The 16,689-nt window shown below is 41.3% G+C and overlaps 3 protein-coding genes across 3 annotated transcripts; 2 read left to right on the top strand and 1 right to left on the bottom strand.

Moving 5' to 3' along the window:
• Positions 1-553: 553 nt before the first annotated feature.
• On the top strand, positions 554-4,022 carry LOC126799643 (probable mitochondrial saccharopine dehydrogenase-like oxidoreductase At5g39410). Its single transcript, XM_050526883.1, is given in 5 exon segments — positions 554-731; positions 734-1,155; positions 1,971-2,271; positions 2,406-3,055; positions 3,198-4,022. Coding segments are annotated over 3 exon segments (603 nt in total). The 3' UTR covers positions 1,974-2,271; positions 2,406-3,055; positions 3,198-4,022.
• Positions 3,711-7,578, top strand: LOC126797387 (uncharacterized). Its single transcript, XM_050524023.1, is given in 7 exon segments — positions 3,711-3,942; positions 4,919-5,582; positions 5,907-5,958; positions 5,960-6,052; positions 6,272-6,333; positions 6,617-6,755; positions 7,095-7,578. Coding segments are annotated over 7 exon segments (1,341 nt in total). The 3' UTR covers positions 7,194-7,578.
• A 134-nt stretch (positions 7,579-7,712) lies between these two features.
• On the bottom strand, positions 7,713-13,530 carry LOC126801215 (probable ubiquitin conjugation factor E4). The gene is made up of 16 exons (XM_050528693.1): positions 12,561-13,530; positions 12,024-12,222; positions 11,746-11,897; positions 11,391-11,661; positions 11,123-11,266; positions 10,719-10,922; positions 10,506-10,618; positions 10,290-10,419; positions 10,095-10,184; positions 9,779-9,982; positions 9,591-9,686; positions 9,370-9,492; positions 8,707-8,799; positions 8,396-8,560; positions 8,242-8,331; positions 7,713-8,157 (listed from the first exon to the last, which is right to left on the bottom strand). The coding sequence occupies exons 1-16, from the start codon at positions 13,406-13,408 to the stop codon at positions 7,981-7,983; spliced, it is 3,099 nt and encodes a 1,032-aa protein (XP_050384650.1). The 5' UTR covers positions 13,409-13,530; the 3' UTR covers positions 7,713-7,980.
• Between the last annotated feature and the right edge of the window lie 3,159 nt (positions 13,531-16,689).

The raw sequence follows: 16,689 nt of genomic DNA, 5'->3' as shown, positions 1-16,689 counted from the left end.
AATTCTGATTTGGGATTTGGGCTGTAAATAGAGAATTCAATTTCGTGAAAAAGATCGATAACAATGCTAGTTTTATTCTGATAGCTGTCGCATTATGATTACAATAGCACAAGGGAATTAACAAGGTAGTTTCCAAATCATATAATAGCAGGTTCTATACTTCTATAGGCTTTTGATTAATCTCAAATCTCACAACGCTGCAACCCAAGTCATGTAGATCTGCTTCTACTGTCAACTTATCCGATACGATCTTTCCACGAACTATCCCCCAATCATTGATTCATTGAGAAGTTCCAGTATTTTGGAAATGGGGCTGAAAACAGAGACTTTGAAAAAGGGCGGGGAGCGATTTTAAAATTTCAAAAGTGGGCCGGGCCGGGATGGCTCAAATTCAGTCCATAGTCACACCACGTATGCAATCTGTGTTGGGCTCAAGGCCTCATTCTACAAGTGGACACAAGTTTCATCGGACTTGCGTCACATTATAAAATATAAATATGTAGTCAACTCGTCATCTTCAACATCCTTCTCCGAGTCTCAGTCACTCTCAAACATGTCAGACCTCCCCAACCCTCCCTACGATCTCATCATCCTCGGCGCCTCCGGCTTCACCGGAAAGTACGTCGTCAAAGAAGCCCTCAAGTTTCTCATTCTCAACACTCCCTCCTCACCTCTCAAGTCTCTAGCCTTAGCCGGCCGCAACCCCACCAAGCTCTCCCACACCCTCAACTGGGCCGCCGCCTCTGCTCCCAAACCCGCCTCGTCCTCAACTGCGTGGGGCCCTTCCGACTCTACGGCGAGCCCGTCGTCGCTGCATGCGTCGAGACCGGCTGCGACTATCTCGACATATGCGGAGTGCCGGAGTTCATGGAGAGAATGGAGGCCAGTTACTTTGATAAGGCGGCGGAGAAGGGCTCTCTGGTCATTTCGGCTTGTGGGTTTGACTCTGTTCCGGCGGAGTTTGGGCTCATGTTTAACTCGAGGCAGTGGGTGGGGGCGGCGGTGCCGAATAGGGTGGAGGCTCACTTGAGCTTGGAATCTGACAAGAGAATTGCCGGTAACTTCGGGACGTTTGAGTCGGCGGTGTTGGGTGTGGCCAATGCCGATAAGTTGATGCAGCTCCGGCGGTCCAGACCCAAAAAGCCGAGGCCACAAGTAATGAGTTTTATTAAAGTACCACACTTGTTTCTTTGTTCTTTGTGATGTATTCGTTCAAATTTATACTGAAGTAATCAATGGTTTGCTTATTGATAGTGTAGTACTGTACTTCCAATGCTATATGATACCGTATATGTCTTTGTATACTGTCATTTAAGTTATACTAGCTCTATCGATGTCATACTAGTCAAGATTTAGGTGCTGTTATGGTTAGTTAGAATACAATAATAGTTGAAGCTTGTGCTTCTTAGTTCTGTTATGGTTAGTTAGAATACAATAACAGTTGAAGCTTGTGTGTCTTTCTTCTTTGTTGTATCTTGCTTCCTTAAAATTCCTTACTGACTGAAGCAGTGGTTTGCTTATTGATAGGGCATAGTGTATACTGCACTTCCATTGCGGTATGATACCACACACATCTTTGTACAGTGTTCATTTTAGTTCTGTTGTCATAACTAGCCATACAAATTCAGTTTTATCCTTATTGCAAGTTGCTTTGAAGTTTTTAGATTTATCAGAGTCTAGCAGTAGAAAATTGATATCCAAGATACACATAAACGAATATTTTGGTTTTAATAATGGATTGTTGCATATCTTTGTGGTTTTGAATGAAGATGGTAGTTTCAGTACACTAATGGAGAGAGAAGGAATGTGGAATCTTGCTGATCATTCAGCAAAGACATCTGCTTACTCAATTACTTAGTTTTCTGTTATTGATTCCACTCAGCATTTGATTTTTGGTCTCTAGTTAGACCATATTTTAGGTCTGCTGGTTGTTTTGGTAAAAGATACTAAGTATTCTGTTTCTTTATCAGTGATTTTTAGAAGTTCAGTACTTCTCTCTATGTCTGAACCAATTTGGCAATTTTTTGGGCCAACTGCTGGAACGGGAACTGTAATACAGTCAAAGATGTATCTACCAAGATATTATACCATACCGACTCTAACTAGCTATGTTGGCCATGGTGATCCCTACCCCACGAGGACAAAACCTTGAAGAATGGGGAACAATATGACATACTCTCGACAAGGCTAGTTGTTGATGGATTTCATGAATGCACTAAGGAACAAGTGAAGCAAATGATATCAAAGCACGAATCTATATTCAAACATCAGGTCTATGTTCTACAAACTTGGTTGTTTGTTTATTTTTGCTGTGAAATCTGATCTTGTTAACAAAGCTCTAATTTCTGTACCCACAAGATAGTTATCGAATACTTGAACATGTTTAACTGTGATTTTGTGTCCAGCTCAATGAACCTCATCGTCATTACGTAAGGCAAAAGGACTTGATGAATGAGATAAAAAGCAATGAGTTGTTCAAACATCAAAAAGCAGCAGCGGCATCACAATTACCTCTTTTTTCATCTGGTTTCCCTTGGTTAGTTCTGATTTATCATAAATTATCTATGTCGACTACTGGTATCAGCAGCCAACGGCCAACCATATTGTAATTCTATTGCAAACACCCAGCCAACCAGTTGTGGCCCCAGCCAATGTGGAGTCAAAAAGCTCCAGCGGAGATTGTTCAACCTGGAACTTCCCGCTGATGAATATATCAGTGATGGAGAAGAACCAGAAGGAGTTTTATTGGGATCAGCAACCGAAACTAATCCTCCTATCTGGAGAAATGAAGCTAAATGTTATTTGATCGCAATGGTGAAGCATCTAGCCAATAATAGTGGTCCTTTGAGCTCTGGCTTGTATTTAGAGAGAAGCTATTTGACCACTCTGAATGAACCCATCCAGGTTGACAAAATGTCTGCCTTCACAACGGTGTCTGGCCTTTGGCAAAGAAGTTTCCAGAGAATACAATTTAGAAAGGATAGAGGAGTTAGTACTCTGCATTTGAAGAATGAAAGCAACCAAAAGGAATGGTTAACAAATGCTCCCAAGGCGGGTAAGAATCTAGTTTTTTAATTTCTTGTTTCTTCATCATCAAGAACTTGGTCTGTTTCAATCTCTAAGAATGTACCTCATTCGGTAGGTTTCTCTAAAGTGTCTGCAGAGTTAAACTAATAGAATATATGGTGTCATTTCAGATCAAACAAAAATTTATTTGGGTGGAAGCTTTGGCCTTCCTGATTCTAAGAAGCCTTGTGAACCATCATGTACTGAAACTAGGAAAGCATGTGAGCCTGCCAAGAGGACAATTTTCGGTATAGAAATCTCAGACAGAGATTTACAGTCACTGCTGAGGCTTCTAAGTCTTATGTGGCAACCATTTCCGAGTCACTTCCTACCAACTGGACATCAATTCAAGCAAACAGTTTTACATCCACACGCTCTAATAGGGCTTCAATTGTGTTGCAGCAGAAATCTTACTTGAATCATGCACATCCGTTCCTCCTCTCTACAAGATTGTCAACAAAAGGATGTTAAGCATGCATCAAGAGAAAATCAGTGGCAGCCATAAATGTCAACCAAAGAGGTCAACATGTCAACCAAAGTGGTTAATTGCTTCTTTCAATTCACACACATCCATATGCTACAATAAAATCAGTGAAGATGGCCGAGAGAAGTGGCAATGAGAAAGCAAGTGAGGGGTAGAGGAGATGGATAGAGGCGTTGGTGGTTTGCCATTGGAGAAAGAAAGGGTCGGGAATGGTGTTGGTGCTTGGATCGGGTGGAAGGAGTCGGAACTCAAGGCGGTTGACTTTGGGGTGTTGAGCAAGGAACAAGGAGATGTGGGTGGACTCTGCAGCAGACACAGGAGGGGAGGCCGTTATCAAGGTGACCAGGCAGTTCTGGGAGGAGGAGAGCATGGAAGCGAGGAGGAGGAAGGGGGTCAGGTGGCCCATTCCGGCGCATGGGAATAGAGCTATGTGAGGAAGAAGAGGCTGTGCATGAGAATCTTTTGAGTTAGACATGGCGATTAGAGTTGGAGTGGATGTGCTGTGCAAGCTACATCAGTACATATAGACAAATAGTTTGTATGGTTTGGTGCTTCGTAAACGCACGTTTTGACCAAACGTTCTCAAATCTTAAGCAAATGAGGGTGGAAAAATGAGATTAGGCGCGCTAATGCTATCCAGTATACACTATTAAACATAATTAGGTAGAACTTTGTACTTAATGACTAGAGAATGTGTGATGGACATTGGACAGATCATCAAGTTTGTTAGAGCATTGTAGGATTTGTAGCTCATATAGCTGCTCTTCTCTATTTCATTCTCTCAAAGTCGATAGAACAGAGCTAAAGTTTCTCTCTCAAATTCTCCTTCTCTTAAACCCCAACTGTTCTCAAGGCCATGGATATCGGAGAAATGGTTCCCTCGGCAAAAGACTAAATAAATGACTTAATCAATGTTTGAACTTAATTTTAAATACTCTGCCTCCCAAGGCATTGACATCCTTAATTACAAGAGGTGTACACTATTTTGTGATATCACTCTCCTATATGTCATGCTTCACCTAATCACCTTCTTGCATATTTTTTTTCTTCAGAAAGATAATATAAAATTTAAGGTTACCAATTAAGGGAGATCGGCGATGAATACAGATGTTCTGTAAATTGTTTGGTCACGACAGAGACTTGTTTGTGGCGGATGCGACCCTTTTGCGTAGTTAAGTGGTAGGATACAGGAAAGGAAATTGAAAAAAAATATTAAAACAAAAATAAAACCATAATTTCTCCAAGCCCGATCTAGTTATGTTTGGTCGCATGGGCCGAATGATTATTGCTCCGAACATTCGACCCGCGAACGACGTCGTTTAGCTGCAGTAAAAATCCCGGAGCTTTATCCAATCCCCAAAACTTCAGTTCTCACTGGAAATCTCACTCTCAAGCTTCGCGCCAAAATTCACCAAAATTCAACCCTCTCCTCAATCTTCGCTTCTCTCCTCTTTCCCCCAAAAAAGGTACTCTCTCTCTCTCTCTCTAGAAATTTCTACCCCCAAAAATCACAACCATATGATTCAAATTGTGTGCCTTTGATCAAATTAGGGCTCAGACTCTCCCAGAACAACGTCGCTTCTCGGCCACACGCTTCAATTGCAGCAGAAGCCGCCGCATATTTCGCCGACGAAGCTCCGTCCCCAACTTCCGAAACCCTAGATCCGTCGGAGTCACAAGACACGGTGGAGCACATCCTCACGCACCGAGACGACGTCGTGAAGTTCATGTAAATGGAGCGCCGCCATCTCCGGTCCGGCAGCGGCGGCGGAGGGCGGTGGTTTCCGTACCTGGACAGATTCGACTGCGGCGGCGCTTACCTCAGCAGCGGGGACATGCTGGAAGCGGTGGACCCTTTGATAATGGATGTGAGGAAGGAGAGGTTTAGAAATGTGGTGAGGAATCGGAGCTACTCGGTGTGCTTGGTGGTGGAGGGTTTGGGAGACTTTGGGAATGTGTCGGCGGTGTTCCGATCGGCCGATGCTCTCGGGATTCAGTCGGTTCATGTGCTGTCTTGTGACGCGTCGAAAAGGTGCAACGCCATTTTAGGTGAAAAGGGTCTGGTTTTAGTTGTAAAGAATGTACATTGTTCTAAATTGTTTTCGATAGTAATGTTGCTTTTGGGGTTGAGCTTTGTCTATTTTGATGAGGAATGTTGGGTGTGTTGATTTTAAGTGCAATGTAGCATCTATAAGGCCACTTAACATAGTTGTGTCCAGGTGCTATAAGAAACTGATATAGTTGATGGGATATTTTAGAATGTGTCATTTTAACTCATTACATTGTTTTGTAATTTATATAGTTTGTGATGGATGAATGACTTTTTTTGTTAACCGAAAGCTTGTTCTTGTTTCAGGTACAGAGAAAATCGCCATGTCAGCATGGGAGCAGAGGAGTGGTTGGTATTGTCATATTGAACTTTGGGACTCCACTCAAGAGTGCTTTGAGGTTCTAACTTCACGTGGTTATTGAATTGCCACAACACATGTGGGGATGGATGCGGTAATATTCCACTTCTTTGCCTCCTGTAGAATTTGTTTGCATCAATAACAATGTTAAAAACAGTAGTAATGAATTCCAGGAACTCACCCTGATCTGAACAGGTTTCAAACTTGGCCTTTTTCTGAATTCAAGTGATTGAATTGTCTTGTATTTTTCTTTTATTGTTCTGCATCTTGATATTTGAAGCACTTATCTGAGTAACCCTTCATACTTATTAAGGTGTCTATTTATGGCATGGACTGGTCCTGCCCAACAGCAATACTAGTTGGAAATGAAAACAGGTACTGCTATTTTTCTCTACTGTTCAATGATATGAGTCTCCGGGCTATTTTCTAGCTTGTTTGCTTGTTTTATCGTGACAAAAATATTCGTTCGTCACTGAAAGGACATTTTACATTTAGCCAAGAAAGATAAGCAAATCATACTTTGCTTACAACCTTCTTGAAAGTTATTAATTCTGTGTCATGGTCTGTGTGATGCACAGTTGCAGATGTGATCCATTGTTGATGGTATTCTCTTAGGTGATGTAGTTTCCTAAGTATCAGTTTCCATGTATGAATGTAGGGGAATAAGTGATGAGGCACTGGATTTGTCAGATTTACATTGTAGTATTCCAATGAAAGGCATGGTGGACTCTTTCAACGTTTCAGTTGCTGCAGGCATTCTCATGCACCATGCTGTTTGTGATAGAACTTCTCGCCTGGTAAGGATAATATTGAGACTATCTTGGATTCTATTTAAGCATATTTGAAGTAACATCTTATGAGATTCAGTACACGACAATAAAAAAAAGTCATATATTGTATGCTGCCTATTGATGTTAGAAATTAATCAAATTTTATACTGAATTGTATTGCTAGAATGTAGTGAATATGTTGAGCTATATATTTTTTTAAATAAAAATAAAAAGTTGTTGGAAGGTCCTCGTCAGGGCTTGTTTATCAGCTTTGCCCAATGACTCACTTGATCTTTAGCTGTAAAACAGCTCAAATGATGGGAAAGATACTGTGAAGTCATGGTGATATATTTTTGGTGTTTGCAGGGAAGTCATGGTGACCTGACACCTGAGGAGAACCAAATTCTTCTTGCTGACTTCTCTCTGCGTCACAGCAAGAATTCAATTAGCATTGCTCATGAGTAGGTGAAGCGGAAGGCAGCTCTGTTTGTACCAAGGCTATGAAAAAATGTTGTCTGATATCTGATCTTTATTGAAGAACGAGGACAAACATGTATCTCAAAATTAACGGGAAGGGAGCAGTCCGTTAACAAACAAGGCATGTCAGGCATTATCTTTGAGCACGCAAAAGTCAGTAGGAATTCATTTTGGAAGACCATCATGCCCGGATCCGTTGTAAAATCTGGAGGATTATCTCTATTCGGGTTGATGCTATACCATTTTGGTTGTGATATTGTTCAATAGAAGTATAGAACCAATGATCCCTGGGACAAAAAGTTTACACTAGATGCTAAATCATTGTTCAGAAGCAAAAAGTTAAAACCAGATGCTAAATCATTGTTCAGAAGAATCTTTGATGTCGTTTACATTTTGTTTAAAGTTTCTTATGTTTTCAATCACAAGTTGTCAAATTCTAAAAGACTCCATTACATCAGCAGTTTCAATAGTATAAATGCCGTCATCGGAAAAAAAAAGCTACCACCATTAAAGTTTCTTATGTTTTCAATCACAAGTTGTCAAATTCTAAAAGACTCCATTACATCAGCAGTTTCAATAGTATAAATGCCGTCATCGGAAAAAAAAAGCTACCACCATAACAGATGCCAACGTATTGATAAATTTACATAACTTTACAGATCAGTAATTGTAGGTATACAAAATAAAATTACCCATATGATCACTTGCTTCGTTCATCACTTAATCACAATCACCACCTCAGCAGCTAATATTATATTAACAAGGTTCTAATGATCTAATCAATTAGCATTTCACTAGATGTGGTGTGTATTGTTGCCTTGTCGCTCTGCATGCTCAGGCTTTCCCTGCGCTTCAACTCTTGCGACCTAATAAAGTCTTGTATTTTTGCCTTCAATTCATCATCTGGTATCAACATGTCCGCAGTAAGATGGGAACGATTGAATGGATCACTCTGCATATCATGACAGATATATTAGTAGGAGCTGCGTATTAATAGCATCAGCTGTATAGATTAAGGGGGGCAGGGATGACATACACTATCGCTAAGGAGATGCCTTTGTATGACGGGTCGGTCTACCGTCATTCTTGAAGACGGTAAGATAACTGGATCCTTCATCAAAGTGTACTGCAAGAAGAGAAAAACAATCAAAGTGTGCTCAAACTTGTTTATCATAAAACACAAGATATACCTGAATTGGGTCAAGGAATTCATCAGGTATATCCCCAAGAACAGCTTCGACGTCCATGGCCTCAGATGCAGCAACCTTGGCTTTTGAACCGAGCTCAATGAACTCCTGTATGACCTTCCCATCTTCACCAATTCTTATTAGGACATCTGCAGCAGCACTAAACAACTGCAGCCATATCCAAATATCAGGTTCTTCCAGTCAGATAGGAGATTATAACCGACAGATATCACTGTCGTTTGAATACCCCTAATTCGTAAAACCAAACATTAACCGTATGGCAGTTAACTAAAACTTTTCATCAGTTCAATTACCTGCTCATTGTAAGATCGGCCATCCTTTGAGATGGCAGCTGGGAAGATATTTTCCTTATCACCTCTTGCTAGATGAACATAAATATACACAATCTTCACAGAGATAAAGAAAAAGTTAGACAGGTATTTTGACTTGTAGTAACAGCATTAACATATGCAAAATTAGAACCAAAGTATCAAAATCAAGGTGCCATTAGACTGAAACATTATTATAGGTCAACCGCTCAGCTTTGTGAAACAATAGTTGAAATTTCAATGTTAAATTCAAAAGTACTGCTACTAGAGAATAATGTTAGGAAAAACATCAGTATGGAACAACATGTTCAACATGGCACCGTCCCAATTTAGCCCATTATCTTTATCTTCAACCGGAAGACAACTTGGGGCATTCTTTTCTTTGTCCAGAACTGGAACGCAGACATTACTTCAACATTCATTTATAACACACAGCCACCAGGGCACTTAAATGCAAATAACTCAGTCATAATCAAACCTAAGAGAGTCCGAGGTGTTAACTAGCACTGCCTAGCATAGTTTTCATCTTAAGATTGTGATCCAACTCATCAACTTGAAGTGAAGGTAATGAACCAATGCTCCTTCCATAAATTATTCAGTAAATACAGGTAATTTCAGATAACGAGTTCAACAAAGAGGTATTCCAACCTGCTTAAGCAATTGCTTTGGACGGAACTCATACTTCTCAGGGTCTTTCAGACTAAGAGATTTCCTTTGAGGACCTACTAATTGCAACAAAAAGTAATTGAGCATGCTTGCCACCCTTTCGACCTGGAAAAACAAATACCAAATGATTTTAATGAATATTATTGTGGAAATGCTACGAGAAACTGATTATAAAAGGGTTAATATCAGGATAAAGATTTTACCATCTCAGCAAGTAGAAAAGGAGCTGTAATTTGTTCTGTAGTAAATGCCAACATACTCACATCTTCATTCGCTAACTTCATATCAATTCGAATGATCTATTAAAGCACAAAGGTATTCATTTGATTAGTCTCTTAGTTCATGAAAAAAAACAGTTATGGTAGTTCTGTTATGGGAGAACAAGACAAACATTTTCTTGAGAGCGGAACAGGCGGGTTCTCTCCTGCCTCTCTTGAGCAGGTCTACGCTCCCATTCTGCAGTGTTTGACATCTCAGCTTCCAGTTCTTTGTGCTCAAGAATCTTGTTAAGACTTTCATCCAGAAGATATATACTATCATTGATCAAGAAGTTCAAGAAATTCAAATATACGCCTTTCTCCTCTTCCCTAGCAATCTGGAACAATATACAAGTTCGTGTAGTCAAGCACAAGCAATAATGATAAGAGTACACCATACTGAACATATAATTAATATTTCTAACAAGTCTTTCAATGAAATTTGTGTACCTGTTTCCATGCATTCTGATGACTGGGGACTTGCCAAAGATATTCAAGAAGTTCGGCAATATTATGGCGGATGTTAAACTTGTCATAGAACTACACAGATCAAAAGCAAAACACCAGGCATTAGGAACGCAATTGATAACACTGAGTGGAATCATATAAAGTCCCAGTAAAAGACATGAACATGAGAGCACTCACCTGTGTATGAGAACCAGTAAACTCAATGTCGACATAGAGTTTCAAGAGATTCCTCACAAGATACTCGAGAGACAGTTGGTGCCCTTCGAACAAGCTCGTAGCAGCAGCTGTGACAGCAGTTGGTTGATGACTGCAAATACAGTACAGAAATCTATAAGTACCTAATTGTCATCTTCAAAATGCACAGACCAATCTAAAATAGAAATATTCAATCACCCTGGACGAGGCATCAAGCAGGTCAGGACTTCAACCATCTTTGCTCTTAGATATGGATTCCGGATATATTCTGGACTTGCCATGAACATTATAATGAAGTTCATAAATTCATCCTGCAAAATTTAAAAATAAAAATACATGTCAAAAAATAACATACGAATATGAGGATAACAAAAAGAACAAAAGCCTATTGCTTTATTATAGGAAGCCCACCAACATGATCCCATGAAATGCTTTTGGCATCCGCGAAGCAAATATAAGCAACTCCATTGCATCTTCCACAAAATGTTCTGGCATAGATGCAAGTTCAACAGGGCAAGTTGATGGCAGAGGCATTTTAAATCCACCAACCAAGCGAACCAGCCATACCACCATCAACCGGTAGAATGAAAGAGCCCTCTCTAAGAGTGGTTCATCCTGAAGGCAGTGATTTTTAAACATCAGCAACAAAATCAATCGAATGCCCATATGGAAATTAAAGAGACCTCCAATGAAGTCTAATAAGTTAGGGGAACTAATAAATAACTCTACTTAATGTGCGCGCACATACACAAACACATGCAAGTTACAACTTCACAAAAAGCACACGATAACGGACACACAAAGTTTAGGTATACCGTAAGTATTTGAGCTTCATGACAACGCTTTTCCTGTTTATACAACTCTAATTCTTTCTCAAGGCGAGCTATATCAATCTTCAATTGAGGAGAAGGCGCCTGGTTTTTTAAGGCTTTTAGTGTATCTTCAGACCTCTGCATGTCCTGGATTGAGTAATTTTGACATGTATATTACAACATAATTTACAGTGAAGAGTATTATAATTTGAAATCGTTACTCAGAAGTGTGGTAATTCTTCTCGGCAAAAAGAGTACACTAATTAAGTACCTGTACTAGATGCTTATAGTCAGAAAATGCTTTCAATAAACCCAGATTAAGCACCCTTGCAGTCATGAAGAAGCATTCACATATAAATGTATATTTTGATTTTTGGCCGCCCAGCTTCACATTAGAAGGTTGAGAGATATTAGTGCCAGAACTGGTGGCTTCTTGGGATTGTGTAAGACGATTTTGACCATCACCACCAGCATTCCCTAGACTATCTTTGTTGATCCATTCAGTAACTTCTTCAGATGATGCATGCAGAGCAGTCAAACCTCTAATATAGGTCCATGAACAGTGGTTAGACATGTATAAAATCTAGAAAAGAAAAGACACTTCCGCTAATTGAAAATATGCTTACCTTAACTCCAAACGGTTACCATAGAATACATATTTTGGGTCGATTCTGTCCCTTTTACTTAAATTTACATCCAGAAATGGCTCGCAAAGTCGCAGCATGACAGCACTGAGATTGACAAACATGCCAGAACTCGCACAAGAGAGAGGATCGACCTGTGACCAATAATTTGCTGAGGTTGTTAATAAACTTTTTAGAGAAACCAGAGACCAAGAGATTCAGAGACATCAGTTATCACAAGAGAAAGACGTCTGGCAAGACAGATAATGGAATACACGTACCTGAATATGAGCCCTTGATGAGTTTTTGTTGATAACCTCAGCAAGATACTCAAGAACATTCTCACGAGTCTCCGGATTTTTTAATAGTGTGCGGAGAACTTCCGCAAGGCCTTCATATAAATCATTCATATATGTCTTTATCGTGGTGTACGAAATCCGCATCTCACTTTCCTTAGTGTTCTCTGAAAAACACTGCTGCCTGGTGTTGACAACATTTAAGAGAAAATCGACGTATATAAGAAACCTCACGAAAGATAAAAAAAGTGAACTGCTTAACAAGATAACCATACCCACATAGATACACCAATAACCAATTGCATACGTGATTTAACATCAAACTGAAGAAGCATAAAATCACTGATACTATAGTCCCCTCATTAGATGCTAAACTTCAGAAACAATAAAACAGCAACAAGCCAACTGACTCCTATAGAGAAAAGCAACATGTCTACTATATCACACCAAACAACCAAAACCAACCCAGCAAACACTCTACAAACCAATGCACATTGACTGATAAACACACAAAGAACTCACCCGACATCGGGCTGGCTCTTGAAAATAGGATGATCAGGCAATGCACTAACATGGAAAAAAGGGCCCAAAATACTAGTCCTCTCAATAACCCTCCCATTCAAGTAAACCCCTTTCGGAATCCACCACGGGTGATTCACCAGACTCTTAGCCCCAGCCGGAATGCTAACCAAGTACAACAAAGCCCTCAACGGCTGAGCAAAGTTCCCCAACGCCGAAACCTTAAGAACAATCTCCCTCAGCTCTTCATACAGCGCCTTAAAAATCGGGTCCAAGGTATCGAAATCCGCGTCCTTAAAAAACTCATCCAAAAAACCCGGAGGACACTGGGCCCCACTACTAGTGGAGCCACTACCGAAACCGCCCACCGAGCTCGCCACTTCAGAAAAGAGCAACGGCAGTAACGGCGACCCGGTTGCCGGATCCGAACCCGAGCTCGGAAACGAGTCCGGGTTGCCCAAATGGATCCTGCAGTAGGAGACCGAGAGCTTTTTGGCTTGTTTGGTGAGGGACTCCATGTCGGCCTTGATGTTCTTGTCTTTCATGGCGGTGATCTTGCGGCTCTCGTCGTGGGCGCGGCGGTAGCAGCCGACGAGGTACTGGAACGGCGGCTCGGCGGCGGCGGAGAAGTTGCCCATGAGGCGGTCGATGAGGATCGACTCCATGAGGTCGCGCGTGAGCCTCATCGGCTTGCCCTCGCTGAGAATCTCGGCGGCGGTCATCTCGAGGTAGACGACGGGGGATTTGGGGTCGGCGGTCGGCGGCGGCTCCGTCAGGGTGACCTGGAAGATTTTGCGGAGGATGATGTCTTCCACCTCCTCCTTGGACCTCTGGGGTTTTGGGGTGGCCATGTTTGTAATCGAATTCAGCAGAGAAGAGTGATTAGGGTTTTGGGTTTTGATTGTTTTTTGATTGAGGATGGAGCTAAAGGGTAGTGAGAGAAGCCATTGTCTCACTCTGAGAAGTTTGATGAGTTCTGGGAAGGAGAAGAAGACGACTTGGGAATTTGGATACGAGAAAACTATTAGGAATGTAATTTGGGCCGGGTTTGGGTTTGGGTTTGGGTTTGGGTTTGCTACTATTGGGTATTCTGGTAGCTTCCATAAGTAACTTTAGGCTTTTATTTACTTCAAATCCTCTGGAAGAGAAATCAGTAAACAGTATGTGTGGAGTACTTCGTTGATTTTGTGTGAATAACATATAATCTAACCAGAGTTTACTAGTTACTAATTATTAAATATTATCTAGGCCTTGTACATAATATTATTGAGACTCTATATCTTACGTTTTCTCAATGTTTTGTGAACTCTTGTAAACCTGTAAATAAGTGGTCATGTCTCCAATAATTCATATTGTATTTCATTTCGATGACCAAATTCACAAGTCAATCAAAACATGACCGTGAGTATACTATCTCAATTACTTTGTTGTTATGTTTTAACAGCATGTCTTGAGACCTTTATCAATAGGATTATGAGAACTAGATATTGGTCTATAAAGAGCTAGAAATGTGTTTCAACTCTGCCTCTAAATCTTTATCCAATACTCCATATATTGTCTGGCTGGATATATAGAACAATACTAGTGATTGGAACCCAAGTTCTCTTGGAACAGCGCCCTCAGATCGAGTTACTTTTCAATATCATTAGCCATTAAAAACTAATGTCACCAAACAAGTTTTATGTCCATAAATCAAAAGGGAATTTTCTTAGATACCTCGAGATATTTGATACCCCTATATACCGATATCACAATGAATTTATTGTCATTGTGGGTAATCAAAGTGATTTTTGGTAAATATAGTTTTATTAGTTTTCTTATAATCTCTTTTTTTCTTCGTGGGCGTCGTTGGCGCACTGGCCGGAAGAGAGAGTCGCCGGTTCTAGGTCGAGAAACGACTGTGTTTGGGGCCCTGTCTTCCAGATGCGTCAAACGTCGGAGATCTGGAATGCTAGACTGAGGGCCTAGCTTGTGATGGTGTCGGATTGCACAGGGCTTGGCTGTGGCGTCGAGGGCATGCAAAAGCAGCACTGGGTTCGTTGGAGAGCCAGGTTCAAAATCCGGCCGACTACGCGGTTCTGGAGACGTCGCCATTGCGGTTCTGGGCATGTCTAGTGGCGCTAGTCAGCAGGTCGCCGACGAAGGCGGCGCTGCAAGCATTCTTGGTCGATAATAGAATAGTTACAATGAGATAATCAGTTGTGGAAATAATAGAATAGCGAGTAGGAAGCCTCACCAAATCGATGAAGACACCCTAATCGAAATAAAATTGATAAAGACACTACTAACATTCCAACTGTTTGTTTGTGTTTGTTCTTTGTTTCAACCCGGTTTATGGTATCATCTCTCTTTTCTTTTCTTTTTGGTTACAAACGGGATCAAAAAGACCCAAACAAGGAACTTAAGAGTTTACATAAGAGCACTTCCTAGCTTTAGAAGCAGAAGCAATATCATCAAGGAAAGCCTGGGCAGCATGGACAAGTGGACTATCAAAGACAATCAGACCAAGCTCATGCGTGATGCTATTCTTTGCAAGGGTATCATCAGTTGCATTACATTCCCTAAAAATGTGGTTGATGCAAACATTCCTCATCTTCTTCATAAAATTTAAGCAGCCAGAGAGCAAAGAGCCAAAAGGGTGAGTGTCAAAATCAGCATTTTGGATCAGCTGCACAAGCACTGTAGAATCAGACTCCACCTCCAACTGGGACATGTGCATATCAGAAGCCAATTTTAGCCCAAAAAATAATCCCCAAGCCTCAGCATCAAGAATTCCACCCACACTAAGATGGTCCCTCAACACTGTAATAACCCTCGTTTTCAAACAATATTTGAATTTAATTAAATTCTATTGAGTTGTGAATTTTGTTTTAAATCGAATTTGAGTTGTTTGCAATCGTTACGAAACGGAAACGGAAGCGTTCCGAGAACGTTTAATAAGAAAACGTTACGTTTCCGAACGAATTTATCGACTTTTATTTCGTCGCTCGGTTGTGAAAACTTTCTTCACGGAAGTTGTAGAGCTCGTCGATACGAGTTCGTGAGTATGTGACGCGTTCGAATCGGACGTCGTATGTAAACGTTATTAACGATAGAAGTTGTTTCCGATTTTAGAATTTGGTATAAATAGAACCATTTTGTTTTAGGGTTTCCATTTGTGGAAACCCCTTCCCCTCACTCACCCCGCCGCACTCCCCTCTTCTCTTCCTTCTCTCTCGGCTTCTCTCTCTCCCACCCCGAAAACCTCACTCTCTCTTTCCCTCAATCTCACCTCTCCCTCTCAACCCGAGTTCCTCCCTTCCCTCTTCTCTTCTCTCTCTCTCGAGGTCCTCTCTCTTCCTCTCGAAACCAAGTCCCTTCCCCGATTCCACGCGACAGATTGAAGCTTGGGGACCTCATCACCGTGCCTCCCCGTCGTCGACGAGCTCGGGCAAGCTCGCCACCGCCCCAGCTCACCCTCGCACCCGCGCCGAAGGGTTGAGCCTCTAGTTGCCGTCTACCTCCACTGCTGCTCGATCTCCTCCACTTTCATCGTCGATTCAAGAGCTCTATTGTGAGATTCAAGGTAAGGATTGATGATATTGATGTTGTGTGTGGATTTTGGATGATTTTGGATTGGATGTGTGGAGATCGGAGGGGGGTTGGAGGGGGTTGGAAGGAGAGGTTACCGCCGCCTAGAGGCGGCGCGTGTGAGGTTGTGGGGTGGCCTGGAGGAGCGTGAGACAGAGTGAAGGAAGAAGGGAGGAAGGAGGGTGATTTTGGAGGCGGCGGTGGCGCGATACGCGCCGTGGTTAGCCTCGGCGCGTGGGTTCCACGCGCGGCCGGCCGGAGGTGGCGCGTGTGCCACACGCGCCGCCGTGTGGCGGCGGTGTAAATAGTTTTGACTGAAAGGGGTATTTTGGTAATTTACTGTGTAACGGTAAATGTAAATGTAAATTTTAATTACTACGGTAAATGTAATTAATTTTTACCTTCAGTAAATGTAATTATAAATTACTTTCAGTAAATGTAAAAAGTAATTTGTAAAAGGGTAATTTAGTAAATTTTATTTACTGAGTTGTATTTACATTTAAATCGTACGTATACGTACAGAAATACGTATTAATATTTATACGTACAGAAATACGTATTA

This window comes from Argentina anserina, chromosome 6 (genome assembly GCF_933775445.1).
Source record: "Argentina anserina chromosome 6, drPotAnse1.1, whole genome shotgun sequence".
Classification (NCBI taxonomy): Eukaryota; Viridiplantae; Streptophyta; class Magnoliopsida; order Rosales; family Rosaceae; genus Argentina; species Argentina anserina.
This window is presented reverse-complemented; position numbering and strand designations above follow the sequence as displayed.

What these genes read in the sequence shown, in the direction of transcription:
- LOC126801215 (XM_050528693.1), bottom strand. Translation starts at nt 13,408, where the DNA reads ATGGCCACCCCAAAACCCCAGAGGTCCAAGGAGGAGGTGGAAGACATC. An exon ending in CATTTCATGGGATCATGTTG is followed by an intron (nt 10,619 to 10,718) that starts GTGGGCTTCCTA and finishes TAAATTTTGCAG; the next exon opens with GATGAATTTATGAACTTCAT. An exon ending in CTTTTCTACTTGCTGAGATG is followed by an intron (nt 9,493 to 9,590) that starts GTAAAATCTTTA and finishes TTGTTTTTCCAG; the next exon opens with GTCGAAAGGGTGGCAAGCAT.